This window comes from Aethalodelphis obliquidens, unplaced genomic scaffold, assembly GCF_003676395.1.
Source record: "Aethalodelphis obliquidens isolate GAN/ISIS:26980383/991018 unplaced genomic scaffold, ASM367639v1 scaffold35, whole genome shotgun sequence".
Lineage (NCBI taxonomy): Eukaryota > Metazoa > Chordata > Mammalia > Artiodactyla > Delphinidae > Aethalodelphis > Aethalodelphis obliquidens.
The window spans coordinates 5,701,741-5,727,717 of NW_020837979.1; the positions used below are offsets into that span (position 1 = coordinate 5,701,741).

At 43.5% G+C, this 25,977-nt stretch overlaps 1 protein-coding gene and 1 pseudogene across 8 annotated transcripts in view; both read right to left on the minus strand.

Annotated features, from left to right (window-relative positions):
• NPAS2 (neuronal PAS domain protein 2) overlaps positions 1 to 25,977 on the minus strand; it is a 181,034-nt gene that overhangs the window by 54,616 nt on the left and 100,441 nt on the right. For 6 of the 8 annotated variants that reach the window (XM_027128807.1, XM_027128804.1, XM_027128802.1 and 3 more), the window contains 3 exons: positions 17,150 to 17,298; positions 9,603 to 9,694; positions 2,841 to 2,930 (listed from right to left, as the gene is read on the minus strand). In XM_027128807.1, coding sequence (XP_026984608.1) covers positions 2,841 to 2,930; positions 9,603 to 9,694; positions 17,150 to 17,298 — 331 coding nt within the window. The remainder of the gene's footprint in view (positions 1 to 2,840; positions 2,931 to 9,602; positions 9,695 to 17,149; positions 17,299 to 25,977) is intronic. The other 2 variants (XM_027128805.1, XM_027128806.1) reach the window with 1 other exon arrangement.
• LOC113631979 (protein Njmu-R1 pseudogene) lies at positions 2,939 to 4,363 on the minus strand (annotated as a pseudogene).

The window sequence follows — 25,977 nt, forward strand, 5'->3', positions numbered from 1 at the left end:
ACATGTGGAGTCTAAAAAAATGGTACAAATGAACTTATCTACAAAACAGAAATAGAGTCACTGATGTAGAAGACAAACTTATGGTTACCAAGGGGGAAAGGGTGGGAGAGGGATAAATTGGGAGACTGGGATTGACATATACACACTACTATATATAAAACAGATAACTAATAAGAACCCGCTGTATAGCACAGGGAACTCTACTCAATACTCCCCGATGATCTGCATGGGGATAGAATCTAAAAGAGGGGATATATGTATACGTATAACTGATTCACTTTGCTGTATACCTGCAACTAACACAACATTGGAAATAACTATACTCCAATAGAAATTAAAAAAAAAAAAAGAAGAACCTCATATGGGCCATCTGAATCACTGCATTGTCTGTGGACACGTCCTGGGCTTGTACTGAGAAATAAGCAAGTTTGAACTGAAGTGAACTAAACTGAAAGCAGAATTCCTAAATGGCAACCCAAGTCCTCAGCGTCAGAAAAGCACCAGGTAGAGTGGTGGCGAGTTTGGGCTCTGCGCTCAGTGGGCCTGGCCTCAGCCCTGCTCTGCTCCTTGCTGGCTGGACTACCTTGGTCTCATCCTCTGTCAAGTGGAGGTGACAGGGCAGCTGTGTGATGGGCACCAGGGAAGTTTCTTGTCCACCCACTAGCAGGGATAGAGCGAATCCTAAGTAAAAAGGGGGAAGAAGATGACGGTTTGCGTAAAAGCTACAAGTAAGCAGGAGTTAATGTGGAGATCGTCCGTCCTGGCCTCACCTCCGCTGGGGTGTGTGAGGGCCGACTCGGTGTGTGTCTGGGTCCACAGACAGGCACTTAATAAGCATTCAGATGGGTCGGGCATTGACAAATGAGAGTTGGGGTCATTTTCTTGGGGCCATTTCTCTGGCCCTTCCAGTGTAAGAAAATAATTCATAAAGGTGATTCTAAGTTGCTCCAGAATTTCGAATCAGAGTCCCCAACTTACTAAGTTCGCTCTGCCACGTATGGCAACTGGGTCATCAGGTAACTCCAAGAGGAGGAATCAGAACACTGCAAATCCTGTTTCCCCAAACAGCTCTGGCCACACTCCCAGGCCATTCCGGGGTTGACACCTGTTTGCTTTTCATCAGCGCCTCGCACTGCCCGAACCCGTCCACTCAGTACAAAACCCAACCCCCTCCAGAGGAGCGCCCCACCTCCTCAGATCAGCCCAGAGAAGCTGTGATCTGATGGGGTCTCATCACTACTCCAGCATGAGATGAAAATCAAGATGAAACTGCTTTCCCGACTCCTTAGGGCTGAGTGAGAACCAGCCTCTTCTGACGGCTCTCAGATGAGAGAACCCCCAGCCTCGTGCACCCAGGAAATGGGCTGAACCACAAAGGGCAGATGGATTCAGAGTAATGCAAAGGTATCTGCCTTGCAACGTAAAAAATGCTTTTCTGGGCTACAACACACAGTGACCCACAAAGGAAAAACATGGACGGGGGTTTTGATCTACACACAGCACCGTCTGCAGCAGCAACGGGAGTGGGGAGTGGCTTCTGAGGAAAACAATGATCCAGGACGATGTGGAATCCTGGGCCATCAGGGAAGCTGGGGTCGTCACCGCCAGCGGAGCGGGGGGCGAGCTGCCCACACAGCAAGGCCACAGCGCTCCCGGGCAGGTGCAGCTCGGGAGAGGCCACCACAGTCCTCCAGCATCACCCGGCCAGCGACTCCCTATGAGCAGGCCCCCAGGGCAGCTACCACCCTCCGCATCTGTGTCCTGGCCGCGCATCCACCCACGTGTGGGAGTTGGGTGGGGGCGCAGCAGTTTGGCGGGGCTTTTTGGGAGGAGAGAGAAGAGAGGACGTTTTAGCCCAATCAGTCCCACAGGTGGGTACAAGCTTCCTTCCAGATCGGTCTCTGTGGGAATAAACGATGGTGTGGTGGGAAATGGAAGGCTGACCAGATGCCTCTGAGGGGCCCTCCAAGGTGGACCCTCCACCAGCCGGGTGCTGTTCTGTGAGTCAGAGCATCCTGACGGGGGGACCAGGGAGCCCGTGAGGCTCAGGCTGAGAGGAGGGAGTGTGATGGAAGATGGGAGTGGGGAGGGACGGGGGAAGGGGGAGGGAGGGAAGGAGGGAGGGGAGGGAGGGAGGGGGGGGGGGGGGGGGGGGAGGGAGGGGGGGGGGGGAGGGAGGGAGGGAGGGAGGGAGATGGGGGCGAGGGCCCGGGACCACACGGCACTCGCCCTTCTCCGCACCCCACCTGGCTCCCCGGGACAGGACGGCAGAGCCTGCCCTCCTGCCCAGACCCTCCTTGCTTCTCAAGTCCTTCCTGGTCCAACAACATCTTCCCAGAGTATTTCACTCCCCACTCCCACCATCATCCCTGGCACTGAACCCTTACCACCAGCAAGTGTTATAACCTACTGCATCTCAGTTACATCTCCAGCGACCCCCAAACCCCCTTCTGTCCCCAGCCGTCTGGTGCACATCCCTCCACCAGCTCTCAGGGGACCTTGTCTTTCTTTGCAGGTGTCTGTCAGCCTCCGTAAAGGCTCTGAGCTCTGCTAACTGTGCTGTAGGCTCACGGCTCCTGGGCGGTTTCTGGGGCACTGGAGAGTGAGGACCTGCACCACAGCCCCCGTTCCAGGTCTTGCTTGTTCCAGGATGACACAGGCCTGCACCTGCCTCCCTCAGGAAGCCTCCGAGCTTGGCCTCGGCCTGGTGGAGGGCACTCCTTGACCCTCCTCACACACAGATTCCCGCACACCTGCAGCGCCCCGGCTCTGAGATCTGAATGGTCCTCCAGGAAAGAGGATCACATGTACTGGCAAAGGCCATCAGAACAGAAACTCACCGGTAAATGCCCAAGGAGAGGCGTGATGCTGTCAGAAACGTAGAGGATGCTGCCATCCGTCGTCACAGCGATGATGAAGCCGTCTAATGCCTGCGGAAAACACAACAGGTGAAGGCTCCTCGGTCATGCTTTCACGGACGAGAGGGTCATCGAAGCCAAGGACCCCGGGTTAGGTTGCCAACTTTATTTCGTAACCCTTCAAATATTTTCACGACTAACCTCACAGCACATTTTTCTGTCTGGCACACAAGGCGGTTTCTTACACAGAATTTGTCTAGCCCAGGCAAACTGCTTGCAAAGCACAAAAAGGCTTGGTGAAAAACGGGACCTACTGGTTTCATGAAACAGAATTTAGCCATGGAAACTACCTAACTAGTTTTTTTTTTTTAAATGTCTAATTAAGCTTAATCTTAAAAGTACAAAATGAAAAAAATCTAGAATGTGTTTCAAATAATCTGAAATAGCAATCCTATGACAGTTATAACAACTGCAATTTCAAACACCAAGGCTTACATAACTTCACAATATAATCATCTCAAAACATGTGATCAAAAACTTTGGGCAGGAGTTTCTTTCATAAATCCTTTGAGGACAGCTACCGCACTTTCGGCTTTGGGCATTTCTTCGTGTTCCACTTTAACGATCTCCAGAAGGATATCTCCACTACCACAGTTCTTTAGGAACATGAAATATTGAAACAAAGCATAATGAGTCATTTCAGCCCGCCAGAGAAATCTCTTCAAATTATCTGCGTCTTGTACGGCCTTTAGTTTAAAGTCCTCCAGGACTTGCCAAAAAAGAAAAGGGTTACCTCCGTCAGCACCATTCAAAAAAGCCTGCATTCCATCCTCACAAGACCAGTTGCTTCCTGCGCCGTGGAACTGAGGCTGGGAGCTACTAGCGTCGATGATCACGGACTTACGCTGCTTCTCCGTGGTGGCCATGCACAGAGACGTCATGGTGCCTTCGTGAATAAGGCCTTGGAGACTGGCCACACTCAGAAGCCTGAGAAGGTCTCTTTTTGCTTTTTCATCTGATTCTTTAACCTCAACAGGAGTATAACTCAGAGCAGCATGTAGCAGAAAGGTAAGCTTCTTCTGAAAGAGATGAGCCACCCTTTGGATTGGGCATACAGCATCCTCAAAACAGCTGCTCGGGTAGGACTGTATGCGGTTCTCCCCACCCCTTTCCTCACAGTTCCTGTTATTTTTCAGCCCTTGAATACGCTTGTCCAATTCAAGCCTGAAAAGCTCAAGTCCTTTTTCAGACCCTCCTAAAAAGCAGACCGTATACTCAAGAGCTATGTTCGGAGTCCGTTGTCGTTGTTTAGGGAAGCAGTTTTTCTTGTGGAAAAGGCAGTAGTAACAACTGATGCTGTAACCTGGAGTTCTCAGCTCCACTCATGCAACACTACCCAGCCCTTCAAAGACTGCTCCCTTAGAAAGATGCTTAGCGATGAAACTGTGCGGCTCTGCCTCCACTTCAGAGGGTAGATTAGTATCCGAACTATCACGGTGACCCATTAAAAGCTGTCAGTGATACTTTACAGTCCTTGTCCTACCCCCAATATCACTCTGAGTTCACTGGTAAACATTTACTAAGATAGCAGACCTCACAGAGGTGTTAAAAAAAAGAAAAACTGTGCCTGCTGGTTGGCGTAGACCTCTGCTTACATCCATTGCCATAGAAAGACCTCCTGAAGGAAGTGTCTGTAGAGAACGTTCACATGAATCCACCAAAGGGAAAGGTAAGGACCGATGGGGACGTGCTGTGTAACTCAACCAGACCCATGAGAACAGCTGTCCCTCGGTATCCGTGGGGGACTGGTCCCAGGACCCCTGCAGACACCAAAATCCACGAATGCTTAAGTCCCTGAGAGTTGCCCCCACATCCGTGGGCTCTACATTCTCAGATTCAACCAACCTCGGAGGCGGAACCCACAGACACGGAGGGCCAACTGTATTTCAAAATAACCGGAAAATTCATTTGTTTAGAAGTTTTTACTGAGTGCCTGCTCTATGCTAGATGCACTGCTCTGGGTGCTCATGAGAGAAGAGATACAGGCCGTCCATGTTTTCTCACAGACTCACTGTTTTGTTTTCAGATTCCTTATCAGGGGCGCATGATGCTCTCATGAGACACACGAGAAAGGTGATTTCTAAAATTCAGACTCTATTCAGCAGAGAATGGGGTCATCCTGGCAACTGGCTCTATGGACACAGTGATGAGATGGAGGAGATTAAAAACAAAGTCCACCTCCCCAAAAACAAATTTTTGAGGACGTAATACGCTCACGCAGACCATCCCTGTAAACTGTCACTGTTGCCTCACTGACTGTATTGTTAAAATAGCATCTTCTGCAAATATAGGAATTTTTCCGCTTTGGGGGAAAAAACCCCAAACTGAAATATGTGCTTAGAAAGTTCTGGAAACATTTTGTATGCACTCAGCTATATCCTCCTAGGGTGTTCCTGAGCATCTGCACAGCCAAAGGGCACGGATTCCTTCAGGGTAGGAGGGTATGGCCAAGTGCATGGCAACAGTAAGCGGAAATAGTCCAGTAAGTGTGCAGAGAAGGGCACCCACCATCACCACGCACCAAAGTGGGAGTTCTCTTCACCAGGAAGATTAACATGTGGGTCACTTACTGTTGAACACTTACGTACTGCAGGATTTAAGACTGAAAAATATCTTAAAGCACATTTCTTAAGTGGACCTCATCCTCTTGGAATTTATCTGTGGTTTTCAACTGGGAGCAACTTTGCCCCCCTGGGGATATCTGGCAATGTCTGGAGACATTTTTGCTTGTCAGTTCTGGGGTGGGTGCTCCTGGTATCTAGGGGGTAGAGGCCAAGGATGCTTTGAAACCTCCCATCTACAACACACAGGATGTCCCTACAACAAAGAATTATCAGGTCCGAAATGCCACGAGTGCTGAGCTGGAGAGATCCGGGATCCGATTTATGGCTCATGGGGAACACCGAGGTACATCCTAGTGAACTTTATTTCTTTTTCCCTTAAGTATTTTTCTAAATTAAAAAAAAAAAATCATAGTAGCAGTGCTCCTGGAAGTGAATTTTTTTGAACAGGTGGAGGCACTGTTGATGACGTCAGCTGGACCATTTTAGAAAAAGTAGATTAGAATATCGGGAAAAGCAGGAACAACATAAATTCTCTTCTTGCACAGGGAGCCCATGCCCTCTTGAAGTTGTAAAGCAAGTGGGTGTTAAAAAGCTGAAGGTATTTATAGATGGAAGATAACGCCCATTGGCGTTTTCCATCAAATGCACAAGAGTTACACCGAGTCACTGCTTTAAGAATGCTCGCCATGGTTGTGGAAGTCCCATCCGCAGCATTTGAGAGGGACTCAATAGAACGTGACTGAAAAGCGATGTGCCCCTCTTATTGCAATGGGGACTTTGGCAGGAGCTTCAGGGACGCCAGAGATGCCATAATGGCCCCAGTTTCATACCTGCCGCACACCAGAAGGAAACGAAACCACCCCTTTCTGCCAATTCCTGGCTCTGATGCAATGTTTTTTGTCTTCTCTGGGACAACATCTGGGCTAAGAGAAAAGATGGCTGTAGCTTTTCTGAACAAAATTCAGAAATACCACACACTTCCCAGTTGCCAGTCAGTAAGAGCTTTCCCTTTTTTGAGTTTACTTGTTCCAGTGCTTATAGTCACCATCTTGGCCAGTTTACACTCAACCAGCTTGGCTGGTCTGCGACCAAGTCATTTTGTTCTTTCAAATTCCATAACTGTATGAATTCTCATGGAGTCTGGTTTGGGGCTCTTCTGGGAGAAGAGGGAAGAAGGAGGGATTCACATCCAGACGGCACCAGCAGTGCAGTTCCCTGGGGCCTGATGGGTTCTGTCCTGGGTTTCATCTTCATTTAGAAAGGAACCTCCTGGTTATGAAGACATGGCATCTGATTCCTCATGCTCCCTGAAATGGCTCTGAACAAAGGAGGGGGATATGCAGCTGGAATGGGACACACACTATGGAGAAGTTGCATCTTGGGAAATGAGAGCATCATCCTGTGGGAACCATCATGGGGAAGGTACAGGAGGCTCCAGTCACCCATCACCTGGCCTGTGTCTACTGAGGGGCAAGAGGGTAGAAGAGGAGCCTAAAACAGTCAGAGATAAGTCAAAAGTTCTAGTCGGTGGGTTTCCCATATGCCTCAAAGATGCAATTCACCCAGAAGGTCCACTTGTTGTATAGGCTTAATTTTGGGGTCCAATTCACTCATCTAGCATGATTTCCTTTAGACTGGCTTTAGGGAGTCTACACTGGGAGCAGAGGAAAGTGCATATCCATACAAATCTAAAATCTTCTTTTTCTAGAAATTTCAGTCTCCTAAGTCTCAGTTCAGCCCAAATTTTTGTCTTTAAAATAAAGACTGTTATGAGAGGCAAAGAAGGACACTACATAATGATCAAGGAATCAATCCAAGAAGATACAACGATTGTAAACATATATGCACCCAACATAGGAGCACCTCAATACATAAGGCAAATGTTGGCAAACAGAAAAGGAGAAATTGACAGTAACACAGTAATAGCGGGGGACTTTAACACCTCACTTACATCAACAGATCATCCGTACAGAAAATCAATAAGGAAACACAGGCCTTAAATGACATATTAGACCAGATGGACCTAATTGATATTTACAGAGTATTCCATCTGAAAGCAGGGAATACACATTCTTTTCAAGTGCACATGGAACATTCTCCAGGTCACATCACAGGCTGGGCCACAAAGCAAGCCTCGGTAAATTCAAGGAAACTGAAATCCTATCAAGCATCTTTTCTGACCATAATGTTATGAGATTAGAAATCAGCTACAAGGAAAAAAAAAAAAACTGCAAAAAACACAAACACGTGTTTTGGAGGCTAAACAATATACTACTAAACAACCAATGGATCACTGAAAAAATCAAAGGGGAAATCAAAAAATACCTAAAGACAAATGAAAACACGATGATCTAAAACCTACGGGATGCAGCAAAAGCAGTTCTAAGAGGGAAGTTTACAGCGATGCAAGCTTACCTCAGGAAACAAGAAAAATCTCAAATAAACAACCTAACCTTACACCTAAAGCAACTAGAGAAAGAACAAACGAGACCCAAAGTTAGCAGAAGGAAAGAAATCATAAAGATGAGAGCAGAAATAAATGAAACAGAGACTAAGAAAATAGAAAAGATAAATGAAAACTAAAAGCTGGTATTTTGAAAAGGTAAACAAAATTGATAAGCCTTTAGCCAGACTCAGCAAGTAAAAAAGGGAGAGGGCCCAAATCAGTAAAATTAGAAATGGAAAAGGAGAAGTTACAACCAACACTACAGAAATACAAATGACCATAAGAGACTACTACAAGCAACTATTATACATTGTTAACCTTATAAAAGTCGTGTTCCCTCAAATACTTTTGATGCCCTGAAACTCCTTGCGGGGGGGAAAAGTTGTGCTACAGACTTTTTAAGAGGGTTATATGCTAGAGGGTTATGTGTTTTAATTACTTTTCCCTAAGAATTAAAAGATAAAATGATTTCTGTGAAGTAGCATAATGATGCATTAATTCAACATGATATTTCACAAGCTCCTCTAAATTTAACATACTTAAAATGCATTGCTTCTGGAGAAAGTTCTGTATTTTCTTTAAATATAGTTCACATGCAGATTTAAGTATCTTTCATTTCATGCAAATGTACATTAATGCTTTTATATTTCATAATATTTGGACATCTTCATTCTGGCATTTTCTTACTCCAGTAACTTTCTGTTTTCTGCACAGTTAATCTATGTAAATTAACGTTTACATCAGTCTTATATAGGCACATAAGATGAGATGTAGACAGACAGATTCCCAAAGAGCCATTCTCTAAAACCCTGCCAGGAACCACAGACACAGCCAGTGTCTACCTTCCTCTGGCTGAACCCGTCCATCCCAGGTTTCTTCTTCTAATTCAAGGGCCCAGACATGTCACGTCTGGGGCTTTCTCTCTGTCCACCATTGTATCCGAACACTCCCAGTCTTATCCCCAGTTCAGAAGTCAGCACCATCTAGATGTTTTTGCAGTGACTTATCCTCATCTGTACTGGGAAGTTTCACCCATAGAGAAACATGATGTTGAAGAAGGCCAGGCACTCAGATCGGTCAGATTCCCTCAAATCCAGCCCAGCAGATGGGCGTGGGCCCTTAACTTTCCGGAGGAAGAAATGTGAGCATCCTTCTTGGCACAGAGAGACCACGTGCTGGGTGGGGAGACACAGTCACGTATGGCTGATATCCACACGTCATGTTGATGGAATCGGAGATCAAGTTAAAAGCATTATTTTAAAAGAAGACCCTGGCTTTCAAAATGTGTCCTACTGAGGGAAAAATATGTAATTGCTGCATTATATTCTGCATAAATACAGGGCAGAGACGTAATCCCCTCACTCTCCCTACCTCCAGCTCTGTTCCTGCCTGGCTCCCCAACTAGGTATCCTCTGGTTGGGAGATGTGAGTGGGCTGGCAGTCACCATGGCAACGGTACACACTCGCATTGAGTTTGGGGATTCTCGCTTCTACTGCCCAACTCGGTAGCCAAAACATAAGCAAGAGCAGGCAGATTTTTCAAGAGTCTATCTGTTCCCAGCCCTCTTTGCAGGGTCGAGAACGGCTGTTTACTTTGGGCACAGGGTCTTATCTGGAGCAAGCAGCTAGATTTTAATTTGCAACCCGTTAAGCTAATTGGAAAGTGCATGTCACCTCCAACATCAGCTGGGTGAATTCTTCATTACTGAGGAATGAAGGCTTCCAGTCCTGCTGAATGTCACAGATTTCCGTTTGCGCTGAGACTTCTAAAAAAAAAAAAAAGCATAAACAAGCTTTTAGATGGGAAGGCACCTAGAAACTGGAATTAACAGATGAAGCACACGTGATTTCTATGTGATTTTGCGTAAATGTGTAGTTTAATGAAAGAAGCTGATAGAAGGACATAGGTTACTCTGATTCTGAGGACCCGGTGCTTTGGACGCAATGGGCTTAAAAACACCTCTTGACGTTTTCACACCCCTTCAATGAGGCTTCTGTGAGGACAGAAGCCCACCCTCTGCACTGGGTGTAGTGCCTACAATTAGCAGGTGGTACCACGCCCTTGAATTTCTACATGACAAAGCCCATCAGCGGCTGGAGTTATGTGGTTGCCACCTCTCAAGGCAACAGGAACAAGGACAGGGATGGAGGGTCACATCCTTAAGCTGCTTCTTCATGGTCAAGGTGAAACAAAACGCTTCAGTGAGCTGGTATTTTCAAAATTCCAGAAACATCTTAGGTGCGTAGTATCTAACCTACTGTGTCTGTGCAGATTGTCATGTATTTTTCAGCATTTCCAGTTCCTGAAGTATAATGTGCTATAACAAAAACATGTTACTTAGTTGCTTTTAAGGCCAGAATTTACTCTTCCCAAAACTTTTTTGGATTAATCTGTACTTTGCCCGTTTCAAGTAACTACCTTGTTTGGAAGACGTCTTTCGTATTTGTAAATTTAATAGTCATTGGTCTACATAGGACTCCTTAAACACTCTAGCTCTCCTGCCCTTTTGTCTTTTCTTTATCATAGTTGATTGAAATTGGTTTTTACTATTCATGACTTAGAATAATTTCCTTCTGCTTCACAACTCGGTAACTTCATGTAAATTCTTAGGATTTTTGTCAAGCTCGGGAAAACACCAATCAAGTTTCTTTCCTATGAAAACTGTAAGATTTCAGGGCATTTCACTTCTTTTTGGTTTACTGACTAATCTTCAAACCTCTTTTTTGTTTTTTAATTTTTATATAATATTTAAAGGTTACTTTCCATTTACAGTTATTATAAAATATTGGCTCTATGCCCTGTGTTGTACAATACATCCTGGAGCCTATCTTACACCCAATAGTCTGTGCCTCTCAATCCCCCAGCCCTGTATTGTCTACCCCCTCCCACCGCCACTGGTAACCACTGGTTTGTTCTCTATAGCTGTGAACCTGCTTCTTTTTTGTTATATTCACTAGTTTGTTGTATTTTTTAGATTCTACATGTAAGTGATAGCACACACAGTATTTATCTTTCTCTGTCTGACTTATTTCGCTTAGCATAATGCCCTCCAAGTCCATCCATATTGCTGCAAATGACATTATTTCACTCTTTTTTATGGCTGAGTAATATTTCACTGTATATATGTAGCATATCTTCTTTACCCATTAAGTGTCGTTGAACACTTTTCCATGTCTGGCTTCTGCCTTTTTGAAAGAGGGTGCTTTATTAATAAAATATCTCTTATAAGATTATTACAGGGAGCTCAAATGCTATACTGGATATATTTGTTTTTCCTTCAGTTTATCCTCCATCTTTAACCCATGTTTTGCTCCACTTTATGTAGTAAGAGGTTTCTTTAGGGGTTATTTTCTTGGTGCTAAGAAAAACCCACGTAGCTATGATTTATCTCTTTACCTCAGAGAGAATCATATTCTGTTCAACAACTTCCTAGAAAATGCAAATTGTTCAGGCAGATAATCTATCAACTTAAACGAGGACAGGCATTTAAAGGCCATCTCCTTTGACGCTGTGTTGTTGGTAGTTTCTCCGCAGGGAGTTTGGCGAGTTCATCCTGACATCTGAGTGAATGGATGTGAATGAATGAAAGTGGTCACTCCTGAATGAAGATGCTGTGAAGGGTGAGTTACACGTGTGACTCTGTATACCTCCCCGAGTTCAGTCACCCCGCATTCCCTGCGGGGAAGAGATCTCCCTTCTTGATTTCTGAAAGAATTTTTGCTGCTCTTGCACACAACTGAAGTTTTGTCTTTCATGATTTGAAAGGAGCACAAAAGAGCCACTAACGGCCATTGGTCACTGAACACAGGAAGAAACCCAGGAAAGGAAACCATGGTGGACAGGTAGTCAGCCAACAGCACTGAAGGGCCACCAGCGGGGACCAGTGTGGGGACCCCTCTCAGCTGATGCCACTGTGGCCACAGGCTGTGCCCAGTGAAAGGCATCCTGGGAAGCAGAGGCCAGGCGCTACACACACATCTGGGCCAGTTATCGTTCTGGGGTCCCAGCTGAGCCAAAGAGGAGAGGGTGAAACTCCCAGTTCCTCAGATCAATGACTGCGACCCTTTTACCACTTAGAAAAGAGATGGACTTGCGGCTATGCTTATCAACGAACCCATAAATACCCTCCCCCTTTTCCCAACACATACGCTCTTCTGTAAAATTCCTCGACCATCAGGATGAAACTGTACGTTAATCGTTTGTCTAGGAGAAGAGTCTTTCTGGCAGCCCAAATCTGATATAGATAAGGACCATCCAACTTACATTTCTTTTAGCTCATTCAGTATGACTAGATACTTTCCACAGCAACAGCATAATAATAATGAAAGCTGCCATTTCATTCACTTTGATTTTCAATAATCTGATTACAGCCCTTGCAAGTGAAGGTTCCATCCATAGCACGTTAAAAAATAGATAAAATGCCTCCGAGCAAGTTAAACTGGGAAATCGAATTCAGTGTTATAATCGCATCTCTACTGGCATTTTACGGGAACAATATTACAAGCTATAGGTGACAGGGCAGGATTAGCAAAGCAATATCATCAGAGTGGTTTCTAAACAGCAAGGGAAGCACCACCATCTAGGAGCAATTTTGCAGGGGAACATTGCAATCAGAAGCTGAACCCCCAAAGTCTACCAGAGTTCAAGTTGTACTTGTGCCCTAGAACGTTCACCTCCCAATAGCTCATGCTACGCATGAACAAGCAGGTACGACCTTAGGTTATATACGGTCAAGGAGTCGTCTGGAAAATGGGGCAGAAAATAGGCTGGATGGGGTAACTGTCACCCTGTCCAACAGGGACATTTCTCCTTGTTCTGCCGCCATCTCCACCCCACCCCCGCTCACTAAGGCAGACGTACGGAAGGGGCAAGGATGAAGACTAGAATTTGATGTTGGGAGAAAGTGACACTGAATCAGCTGAGACTCGCACAGGCAGAGGAAAGCACACAGGTCAGCCTGGTCTCGTAGAAGTAACGTTTCCACGGGTGTGGATAAGACTGCCCAATATGCCTTGCTATCCACATAGTTTAGGGGTTTCTCTCCTGTAACAGATCCTGATGACACAACAGTTCCCTACAGAGAAACACGGTCAGATTCTCATTTTGAGTTGCATTACTCCAAAGAAAAAACGTATGCACTCCAGGATCAAGGTGTATCTCCCAGGCTGAGAAAACAGGGATGCTTGACAGATCATTGAGGAAAGAGCTAAATAATTATAACGACTACCTGCACCTCATCATCATGCCTGACGTATCACGTGGTCCACCTTCAGCGTGAAGGCAGAAAGCACATCTAAATCCACAGTTCTTAACCCTGGCTGCACGCTGGAATCACCTGGGCAGCTTTAAAAATACTGATGCTTAGGCCTGACCCAGGGGTGAGCTGGTCAAAGGCTCTCCACACCCACAGCAGTAGTGTTTGCCTGTTTTTATGGTGTAAATTCTCAGACCCTGGCTGATTTCTAGCTGCCAACTTGATGTCAACTGGCTTGGAAAACTCTTGAAAATTTAACGATCTCCTTTTGCAAGCTGGTTTGAGCCCGTTCCAGCTCACAACTTGGGTTCCACCCCTAGAAATTCTGAGGTGTTGGCCTGTGAGGTGTGACCCAGTTACATGTATTTTTAAAAGCTCCTCAGGTGATTCTAAGGGGCCACCAAGGGTGAGAGCCAGGAGTCTAAGTGGCCACACTAATCAACAGCTATAGTGTAGCTATGACGTCTCTATCTGTAAGCGTCCCATAAATCATGTCTTGTGGAGAAGCAGTACGGTGTAATGTTAAAACCTTGGGCTCTGGAGACAGAATGCCTGGTTTAGATTCTGCACCTTCCTGGCTGTCTGATAATAGTGGCTGAACATCTCTGCGCCTCGGTTGCCTCATCTGTGAAAAGGTACCAACCCAAGGGTCACTGCAAGGCTCAGATGAGATACACTCCAGTGAGTTACTCTATGGGGCCCTTAGAACAATGCCTGCCTGGCTCCAGGTGGGCGCCGAATTAATGCTAACCATGCTGTCCTCCACGCCACTGCAGACGCTTGTGGACTTCATGTCCATTTGGATTATAAGTTACGTTATTGTTTGTTTTTTGCTTTTATCTAAATTTTGGTCCAACCGTGATGTTTCTCAATAAAATCTGTCTTGGATTTTCTATTTTCTTTTGAATGTGGAATAAGGATGAGGGAGATCTGGGGTTGATCCTGGTTGCGTTTCAGGGGGCTGTGTGGAGTAGGCCTTAGTCTTAAGAAGAAGGTGAGATGGACACAGGCACTCCTGGTGGTAGGAGGCTGCATTTCTGCTGACGGATCCTTTCCAGGTCCCAGATTTGACAATTCTGTAATTCCACAGTGGACAGAGCCCAACATAAATGTCACACTGATGAACCTGATCTCAGCTGTCCTATTTCTCAGTGGCACTGACCTAGTTTGAGTAATTTGCACACAATATCTTGGTAATCAAACCAACCTGCCCTTTCATTTAGCTAAATCATCATTTAGGAAATATAACCATTCTGCTTAAATTATTGGGGGCAATCAAATATTGCTGCAATCCTTTATTCTTGTTCCCGGCTTGACTGTTCTTCCCTGACTTTTAACAGAAGCAATTAACATATTCTTTACTCTCCCCTGGGCAGCCTTGGGGTAAAAAAAGGAGATATATCATTACTGTCACATTTGTAATAGGTATACACAATCATTACAGAAATAATAGAAGAATAACAAGTACAATGAAACTTTCTAGTGTCCCAGCTGTGCCCTCTTCCATGAAATCATCTTGTCTAGGAAAATGTTCAGTGAAGGAGAAGCAACACAGTAAGCACAGAAGATCTGTAATTATCTCCTCAGTAACCTGACATTTCTGACTTTAATATGTTTGGTGTCATGGCTAAGGAAAAAAAAAAAAGAATTCTGTTCTTGCTTGTTAGTAGCTCCTGAACCCTCCCCTAACTCTTCAGTTTTTTTGTACCATCCACAGGGGAGCAGTAGTGCAGGGTGGGCCGTGCTAAGAGGTAAAAGGGTTGGAAGGAGAGTAAAATGGAGACAGGATGATTTGAGAAAGACATGAGTTCAAGTAATAAGTTCATATAATGGAATACTAGGTACCAATGAAAATGAATTAGCCATCGCGCTGGAAGAATACAGATGAGTCACACAAACATCATGTTCATAATGTATGATTTCATCTGAGTGAGGGCCCAACGGATGAAACCAATCTCTGGTATTAGAAGTCAGCCAGAGAATACCTTTGGGGAAAGCAGAGGTAAATAGGAAGGGGCAACTATTGGGGAAGCTTCTATTTCTTGACCTGGGTGTTGGCTTCCTGGCTGTATTCACTCTGTCATAACTAATTCAACTGTACAGTTATGATCTGTGTATTTTCTGTATGAGTGTTATACCTTTATAAAGTATTGAAAAGTTAAAAAAAAGAGTGGAGTGCTGGAATAACTAGATAGTCACATGTAAAAGGATGAATTTTGACTCCCTACTTTTACTCCATATACAAAAAATTAACTCAAAGTGGATCAAATATCTAAATGTTTAACCTATAGCTTATATCTAAGTGCTTAAATTATAGCTTAAAATTATAAAACTATTAGAGGAAAATATAGATTTAAACCTTCATGACCTTCATCAACAATAGTGTCTTAGATATGATACCTAAAGCACAAGAAACCACCACCACCACCAAGATAAATTGGATATCATCAAACTTAAAACTTTCCTATGTCAAAGGACATCATTAAGAAAGTGAAAAGACAACCCACAGAATGAGGAATGTATTTACAAATTATGTATCTGATAAGGGTCTAGTATCCAGAAATCTTACAACTCAATAGCAAAAACATAAATAATCCAATTAAAAATGGGCAAAGGATTTGAATAGACAGTCTCTAAAGAAGACATACAAATTTGCCATGTGCCAGTAAGCCCATGAAAAGCTCAACATCATTAGATATTAGGGAAATGGAAATCAAAACCACAATGAAATATCACTTCTTATCAACCAGGAAGGCTATAATAAACACACACACACAATCAGACAATAACAAGTGTTGGTGAGGATGTGGAGGAACTGGAATCTTCATCCATTGCTGCTGGGAATGTAAAAATGGTACCACTGCTACGGCAAACAGTCTGGCAGTTTCTCAAACATTTAAACACCAAGTTACCATTCGACCAAGCAATTCCACTCCTAGGTATACCCAAGAGAACTGAAAATATATATCCACTCAAAAACTTGTATAGGAATGTTCACAACAGCATCATTTAACAGCCAAAAAAGTGAAAATAGCCCAAATACCTGTCAACTGGTAAACAGATAAGTGAAGTGGTATATCTTCACAATAGCATATCATTTGGCCATAAAAAGAAATGAAACACAGATACTTGCTAAAATAAGGATGCTAAGTGAAAGAAGCCAGAAACGAAAGACCACGTATTGTATGATTCCATTTGTATGCAATGCCCAGAACAGGCAAATCTATAGAGACAGAAGGATTCAATAGATCAGTGGTTGCCAAGACTTGGAGGGAGGGTGGAAATGGGAAGTGACTGCTAGTGGGGTACAGGGTTTCTTTGGGGGATGATAAAATTAGATAGTGTCTATGGTTGTACAACCTGTGAGTATACTAAAAGCCAGAGAACTATAAACTTTAAAGTAGTCAATGTTATGCTATGTGAGTTACACCTCAATTAAAAAACGGATTTGATATTAAGTCAATTAATTATTTTTGATTACTTTTTTCCATGGTATTTTTTTTCCCATGGTATTAATTTTTTCCTTCTACCTAAACTCTTTGGTAGAAGGCCAAAGAGTTTAGGGGCGGTGGCGGCAATGGATGGAGACACCAGTACCGTCTGATCCACTGGAAAATGAATACCTGGTCATGGCAGGGCTGTACGAAAAGGCTTGCTCCAGACATTTTTAATCAAGATGCTTCCATTGTTACTGCCGCCCTGCTTGGGTTGGGTGCGACCTGTGAGTCTGCTCTGGATACCCTCCTCTGGCTGAGAAAGCAATTTGGGAGGTGAGTGTCCTGTCCCAAACCTGCTGGAGACGGGGTTTTTCTAGAGGGTGGAATGCCTTGGAAAGAGGAAACCTATGACGGAGGAGATCGGGTTTGCTGGGGAGGGAGAACCAAGCAGGAATACCAACTTGATGAAGTCATTGCCAAAGGGAAATGGCAGGAACGGAGTAAAAACGGAGAGAAGCGTAACCATTACCATTGTGTTTCTGCAGGAATCCGATGACCTTCTCCAGCACGGTGGTCTTGTCCATCTTCCGCGTGTTGCCAGGCAGCATGGAGCTGAGCTCTTTGATGAGAACATTGAACTGGTCCCGACGCTTCTTCTCAGACTTGTTTCGAGAAGCTCTGTCAACGCAAAATACACAGGTTACTGGAACATTCCACTTCTGGAAGCCTTCCTTACAGGACGGAGGCACTTTTGGTCAGAGTGTGTTCTGCTGAGATCATCTAATCAAAACTTTTCAAGGAAAGAAATGTGCGCCATATTCCCGAGCTGAGTAACAGGGACAGAAAAAATGTTACGCTAGGCTCCTGGCCACAAAGAGAGACAGGATCAGTGAGTCATGCCTCAGATGCAAAATCTTACAGATCGGCTCTGTGGCCAGATGCTCTGACTCCAGAGAACAAATGACATGCTGATTATCACGATAAACAGCCCCGAGGGGTTTGCTCTGACAGTCTGTCCTCAGGCCCAAACCAGGTCCCCTCCAACCCAGAGCGCCTAGCCCCTGACGCCAAGTCACGAGGGATAACCAGGCATCCTGAGTGTCCGGTAGAGAGCCAGTGCCACCCAGGGCACACGTCCTGCCCACTGCCCCGGAGCTCATCATCCTGTTGGGGAGTCCAGACACACCCCACACAAAACCATCTACAAGCCACGTACGGTTCAGAGGCAACGTGACAGGGACTGCATGTGACAAGCTGCTAAATGTTGCTGAACCCTTTTAAAAATGACATGGTGGAAACATCAATGCATGTTACTGAGTGAAAGAGCTAATCTGCAACGACTGCACACTTGAGGACTCCAACTCTATGACGTTCTGGAAAAGACAAAACCATGGCGACAGTAAAAAGATCAGCGGCTGCCAGGGCTTGAGGTGGTGGCGGAATGAACAGGTGGACACGGGATTTTCAGGGCTGTGAAACTAGTCTATGTGATACTATAATGGCAGACGTGTGTCATATATTTGGCCAAACCCAGAGAATGTACAACCCCAAGAGTGAACCCGAGACTACGGTCTTTGTGGGACAGTGACGTGTCAATGTAGCTTCACCAGTTGCAGCAAACGGACCAGGCTTGTTGGTGGGGTGTTTGTAATCGGGGAGGCTGTGCATATATAGCGACAGAGAGCATATGGAAAATCTCTGTACCTTCCACTCAATTTTGCTGGGAACTTAAAACTGCTCTAAAAATAGAGTTTATTTTTTTTTAAAAAATGACACACTACACTGCACGCCTACAGAAGAGATCAAAGTGGAGCTGCTCAGTTTGAGGGGAAGGGATCTGCTCTGAGCCACTGAGGCACTGAGGCAGCCTAGGATCCCAGGAACTCGGATAGGAAATCGCGGCTGCCTGGATCAGGCCGCCCCCCCATAGCCTGAAGAAGTCTGAGAAGCTGTGGCACCCCAGAGGCCTTGATCCTTAGACACACCACAGGCCAACAGCCCCCTTACTCAAAGCTGACCCACCCCTCCCTAATTCACCCCAGATGGATTCGTTCCAGAAAGTCAGCTCACCGAGAGAGAACAAGGGCCACAGCTGCAGGGTCCATTGAACTTGCTGGTCCAGGCCCCCTGGGGCCCGGGGTCAAGGTGCCTGGAGCAGCAGATCACCCACCAGGAGTCCACTGGCCAACGCGTGGTCAGGACAGGATGCTGGTGGCCTGTGACAACTCAGCAGATTCCCCTCAGAGGGGTTCGCCTCCCCTAGGGCAGGTACCAATATCCACAGATGTCAGTATCCCCATAGATACAGCTTCCCCAAACAGCCCTTAGAAACAGAGGCACACACGCCTAACACCCTTTCCCTTGATGCTGTGATGGCCACAACCATTCCGCTTGTCACTGCCTAATTGCACACGACCTGTCTTGGTTTCAACCCACCCGTACACAAGTCATCTTTTGCTGATTTCGTCTCAGTTTGGAGGGTTTCCTGATAACAGCTGAGGTAATTCTTCACAGCTCACCTAAGGCGTGTGGTAGCTACCCTTACCTAAGGGTCTCTTCCTTTTCCTGACTTTTCCCTCCTTCCTCTCTCTCCTTGGATTTCTGGGAGGACCCGAAATCCTCAAGGCATTTCTACAAAGGCCTCATTCCTAGGCTAGTCACTGTCTTCAAGTACACTCTCTCCCAATTTCTCCCACAGTCTGACTGCAGGTGTAGCAATAAGATGCCGAGGTGCCTTTGTGCCAGTCCAAGGTAAAAAGCATACTGTTCAAACACATGGGAGAGAAGAAAGGAACCTTTTAACTTTCTGAGTGACTGTCTATGCATTATAAATAATTTTTTGGCCTAGATTTGAAGAGTGACATGCAACCTCCTTAGTCAAAAAAAGCTCTGTTCCTGTCCTAGTTTGCCCATTATAAATTATTGGTGAGCAGATAACACCCAGCTCATTATGACTCTGTTCTCTTCTTCAGTGGGTATAATGACAATGAACACAGCCTGGCAGAGACAATGATGAAGGCTTATATCATTAGTGACAGGAACACAAGCTTGTTTCTGTCAGCCTCCGCCTGGGACACATGATGGTGCCCACTGGAAATTGGTCAGTGTCAGCTGAATCCACAGCTCTGAGCCAAAAAGGAAAAAAAAAAGCCTTAAATGACCTTATTTCTGATAAGGAGGCCTGCTCGGCAGGCCCCGAGACCACCACGCCTAAGGCACTGGGAAAACAGGTTGAAAGACACTTAAACAATCAGCCTTTGGGTCTGTTTTTTCCTCTAAGGCATTATTTATGTTCAGTGAAACGCATCCATTTTATGTGCGTAGTTTGATGAATCTTGGTAACTGGAACCACCACCAAAACTGAGCTGTAAAGGAGCTCCTTCATCCTAAAAGGGTTTCTCCTGCATCTTCGCTGCTGATCTCCCCCGACCACAGCCCGGGGAAACCACTGGTCTGCTGTCACTGTAGTTCTGTCTTTTCGAGGATTTCATATAAATGGAATCAGATAGCACAGAATCTTTTTTTTTTTTTTTTTTGCAGTACGTGGGCCTCTCACTGCTGTGGCCTCTCCCGTTGCGGAGCACAGGCTCCGGACGCGCAGGCTCAGCGGCCATGGCTCACGGGCCCAGCCGCTCCGCGGCATGCGGGATCTTCCCGGACCGGGGCACGAACCCGTGTCTCCTGCATCAGCAGGCGGACCCCCAACCACTGCGCCACCAGGGAAGCCCAGCACAGAATCTTTGACTTTTATGTAGCATAAAGTTTTGGTGATTCATCCATGCTCTTGCATATATTAATACTTCATTCCTTTTGACTGCTGACTAGTAGTCAACTGGGCTGTTTCTACTTCGGGGGTATTAAGAATAATGCTGCTCTTATTATACAACACGGGGAATAAAACCAATGTTGTGGAATAATTGTAAATGGAAAGTAACCTTTAAAATTTGTATAAAAATTAAAAAAAATAATAACACTGAGTATTCATTTCCTTGTCTTTGTGTAGACACAGGGGTAAGTACAAAGGTATGAAACTGCTGGGTCATGTCATAAGAGTATGTTTAACATTGTAGCATAGTACCGTACAGTTATACAAAATGGCTGTCCTGTTTCTGCATTTCCACCTGCAACGTATGAGAGTTCCTGTTGCTCCACATCCTTGCAAACACTTGGCATTGTCAGTCTTTCTTCACTTTAGCCACTGTGGCGTTATCTCATTGTGGTTTTAATTGGCATTTTTCTCATGATGAGTGATGTCAGCATCTTTTCACATGCTTAACCCTCTTTCGTATATCTTCTTTTGTGAAGTGTCTCTTCAAATCTTCTGCCCATTTTTCAATTGGGTTGTTTGTCTTCTTTTTATTGAGTTTAAGAGAGAGAAAAAAAAGAGAGAGGAGGTCCAGGAGGAAGGGAAGGGGTGTGTGTGTGTGTTTTAAACATACATTGATACAAGCCTCAGCCTTTGACTTTGAATGCGGGGCTCAAAGAGCTCCAGGTTATTTTTTCTGATGTCTCCCACGGGACACTGGCGACATAGATAACACTTGCTGGGCACTTACTATGTAACAGCACTATTTTAAGTGCCCTACATGTATTCATTCCTTTAATCCTCACAACGACCCTTCCAGGTAGGTACTGTTATCATTCCCATTTCACAGGTGAAGCTGAGGCACTGAGAGGCTGTATAACTCCCGACGTCACAGGACTACGAAGTGGTGGAGAAGGCCAACTCAGGTGCCCATGCTATGAAGCACTGCACTCTCCCACCTCCTTCTACAACTCCCTCATTCTCTCCACATCTGTAACCCCTGGAAGCCCCGGTTCTGTTCTCCATCACTGTGTTCTCTTCTTGAGAATGTCACATAAACAGAATCAGACAGCATGTAAACTTATGAGCTGGCTTCTACCCAGCACGATGCCTTTGAGGTTCGTCCAAGTTGCTGCACCTACCAACACCTTCCCCTTCTCATGGATGAGTAGTTTTCTACTGCACGGATGTAACACAGCTGGCTTATCCATTCACCTGCTGAAGGAGATTTGGGTTGTTTCCCATTTTCGTTCATAAGTAGAGATGCTGTAAACATTTGTGTACAGGTTTTTGTGTGAACCTAAGTTGTCAGCTCTCTGAAGTAAGTAACCTGGGAGTAGGATGGCTGGATCACGTGGAAAGTGTATGTTTAACTTTCTAAGAAACCGCCAGACTGTTTTCCAGGGTGGCGGTACCCTTTTCTCTCTTGCTAGCGCTGTAGAAGTGATCCAGATGTTCCACATCCTCAAGGGGAGTTAGTATTGTCAGTACTTTTTGTTTTAGCTCATCTAAGAGATGTGCAGTGCTATCTCATTGGGCTTTCATTTGCATTTTTCTAATCGCTAATGATGTTGAACATCTTTTCATGTACTTTTATGCCATCTGTATATCTATCCTCTTTGGTGAAGCATCCGTTCATGCCCTTCGGCATTTTAAAATGGGGCTGTTTGTTTCCTTACTGTTGAGGTTTGAGAGTTCGTTATATATTCTGATACAATCCTTTGTCAGACATGTGATTTGTCAATATTTTTCCAGCTTGCCTTTTCATTCTCTTAATAAGTGTCTTTCACGGAGTAAAAGTTTTAAATTTTGATGAAGCCCAAGTTAATTTTTTGCTTTTTATGGCTTGTGCTTTGGTGTCAGATCTAAGAACCCCTTGGCCTAACCTCAGGCCACGAAGATTTTTCTCCTGTGTTTTCTTCTAAGAGTTTTACACATTTTACCTTTAGACTTATGATCCATTTTGAGTTATTTTTATAACATGTAGGGTTTAGGTGAAAGTTTGTTTGCATATGGCTGTCCAGTTGTTCCAACTCCACTTTTCTGAAATGACATTTCTACACTGAATTACCTTTGCACCTTTGTGAAAAATCAACTGGTCAACTTTATGTGATTCAGTTTCTGGATTATCTATTCTCTGTTTGTTCCAGGGATATGAGGAGCTTTCCCTCCACCAGTACCATACTGCGCAATTACTGTAGTTTTATAGTAAGTCTTACAATTAATAATGTGATTCCTCCAACTTTATTCTTTTTCAAAATTATTTTGACCATTCTAGTGCTTATGCCTTTCCATTAAATTAAAAAAAATTATTTTATATTGGAGTATGGTTGATTTCCAATGTTGTGTTAGTTTCAGGTGTACAGCAAAGTGATTCAGTTATACATATACATATATCTATTCTCTTTCAGATTCTTTTCCCATATAGGATATTGCAGAGTAATGAGTAGGGTTCCCTATGCTATATAATAGGTCCATGTTGATTATCTATTTTATATATAGGAGTGTGTATATGTTAATCCCAATCTCCTAATTTATCCCTCCCCTCCACCTTTCCCCTTTGGTGACCATAAATTTGTTTTCTAAGTCTGTGAGTCTGTTTCTATTTTGTAAATAAGTTCATTTGTATCATTTTTTTCCCCCAGTTTCCACATATAAGTGATATTATATTGTCTTTCTCTGTCTGACTTACTTCACTTAGTATGATCATCTCTAGGTCCATCCATGTTGCTGCAAATGGCACTATTTCATTCTTTTTTAATTTGATCATTCTGGTGCCTATGCCTTTCCATTACATTTTACAAGGAATTTGTTTTTTTTTTTTTTTTGCGGTACGCAGGCCTCTCACTGTTGTGGCCTCTCCCGTTGCAGAGCACAGGCTCCGGACGCGCAGGCTCAGCGGCCATGGCTCACGGGCCAGTCGCTCCGCGGCATGTGGGATCTTCCTGGACCGGGGCACGAACCCGTGTCCCCTGCATCGGCAGGCAGACTCTCAACCACTGCGCCACCAGAGAAGCCCCAAGGAACTTGTTTTTATCTACTAAGAGTTCTGCTGGGATTTTGATTGGAATTCTTTTAAAACTATGGACCAATTTGGGGAAAACTGGTATCTTTACTCTGTTGAGTCTTCCAATACATAAATACATTGTCTTTCCATTTACTGAGGTCGTCATTGATTTCTGTTAGGAGCATTTTGCAGTTTTTACATACATATTTCACACGTTTTATTAGATTTATACCTAAGTATTTCATTTTGGGGGATTGATTATAAATTATGTTTTTAATATCAGTTTCTAATAGTTTTCATAGCTAACCTATAGAAAGATGATTGATTTGTGTGTTTTAACTTTGTATCCTGTGACCTTGCTAAATTCACTTATTAGTTATAGGAGCTTTTTTTTCTTTTTTTGGTAAGTCTCTCCGGATGTTCTATATACACAATCATGTCATCTGTGAATGAGGAAAGTGTTGTTTCTTTTTTTTCCAGTCAATATGCCTTTGATTTCTTTTACTGTCTCATTACTCTGGTTAGAACTAGAAGCATGATGTTGAATAAAAGTCATGAGAGCAGATAATTTTACCTTGTTTACCATTTTAGGGGGAAAACATTCAGTCTTTTGCCATTAAGTATATTAGCCATAGGTTTTATGTAAATGCCCTTATGCCTTTTACGTAAATGCATAAATAGGAAGAAATTCCCTCCTACTCCTAGTTTGCTGAGAGTTTATATCATGAATAGAAGTTGAATTTTGTCAAATTCCTTTTCTGCATCAATTAATATAATCATGTGGTTTCGTTTTTCTTCCATAGCTTTCAAACTTGGTGGGTTACACTGATACACTGATTGGTTTTCAAATATTGTATAGCCTTATTTTCCCTGGATAAAACTCTGCTTGGTCATGATGTATTTGATAGGCAGATAGATAGATACAGATAGACAGATGGACATGATTTGCTAATGCGTGGTTGAGGATTTCTGCATCTATGTTCATGAAGAATATTGGTCCATAGTTTTCTTTTCTTGTCTTCTTCTGGGTAACGCTGGTCTCACAAAATAAGTTGGGAAGTATTTCCTCCCCTGGAGGAGACTGTGTAAAATTGGTGATAATTCTTCTTTTAATGATTGACAGAATTCATCAGTGGAACCATGTGGGTATGGAGATTTCTTTTTCACAAGATTTTAAACTACAAATTCAATTTCCTTATTAGTTACAGGATTCTAGGCTTTCTATTTCTTCTTGTATGAGTTTTGGTAGTTTATAGTTTCTGAGTAATTGGTTCCTCCCATCTAAGTTGTTGAACTTATAAAGGTTCTGTTGTTCAAAGAATTCCCTTATGGTCCTTTTAATGTCTGAAGGGTGGTGCAGTGACATCTCCTCTATAAAATTCCTGCTATTGGTAATCTATGTCTTCTTTTTTTGTCATTCTTGCAATAGGCTTACCAATTTTACTGATTTTTTAAAAATCACCTTTTGGTTTCACTGATCTTTCCCTATTATTTTTGTTTTCACTCTTATTGATTTCTGCTCTTGTATCTATAATTTCCATTCTTCTTCTTGTTTTGAGCTTACTCTGCTCTTTCATTTCTAGTTTCTTACAGCAGAAGCTTAAGTTCTTGACTTAAGACCTTTTCTCTTTTCTATTATGAACATTTAATGATACAGCTTTCCCTCTAAGCACTGCTTTAGAAGCAACCCACAGATTTTGCTATGTTATAATTTTACTCTTGTTCAGTTCAAAATACTTTCTAATATTCCTTGAGACTTCCTCTTTGACCCTTGGGTTACTTAGAAATGTAGTGTCAAAAAAGTGCTATCTTTTTCTCCCCCCCCACTATATTTCTGTTTCTAATTTAATTTCAGTTCATTAGACTTTTTTACATTTGTTTTGTGAAGAAGGATTTGATTTATCTTATTGAACGTTCAACGTGTACTTGAAAATAATGTGTATTCTGCTACTGTTGGGTGGAGTTTTCTACAATTGTCAAGCATATCTTTTTGGTTGATAGTATTTTTTAATTCTTCTATATCTTTACTGAATTTCTATATACTAGTTCTATTACTGAGAAAGGCATATTAAATTCTTGTCACAGTTCTTTAGGTTGTGCTTTATGTATTTCGAAGTCCTGTTGTTAGGTATATACACATATAGAATTGTTATGTGTTCTTAGTATACTGACTCTTTATCATTATGTAATATCACTCTTTATTCCTGGCAATTTTCTTTGCTATGAAGTATACTTTATTTTATAGTATTTTATTGCCACTCTGGCTTTAATTAATTTATGTGGTATATCATTTTCCATAGTTTTACTTTTAACCTATCTATATCATCATATATAAAGTGAATGTCATGTCATTTGAAAAAATCCATTCTGAAGATCTGTCTTTTACTTGGCATGTGTAGGCCATTGCATTTAGTGTAATTATTTATATGTTTGGATTTAGGTATACCATCTGTTTCCTGTTTTTTCACTTTTTGTTTGTTCCTTTGTTTCTTTGTTATTCCTGTTTCTCCTTTCCTGCCTTCTTTTGGGTTTATTCCGTTTTAAT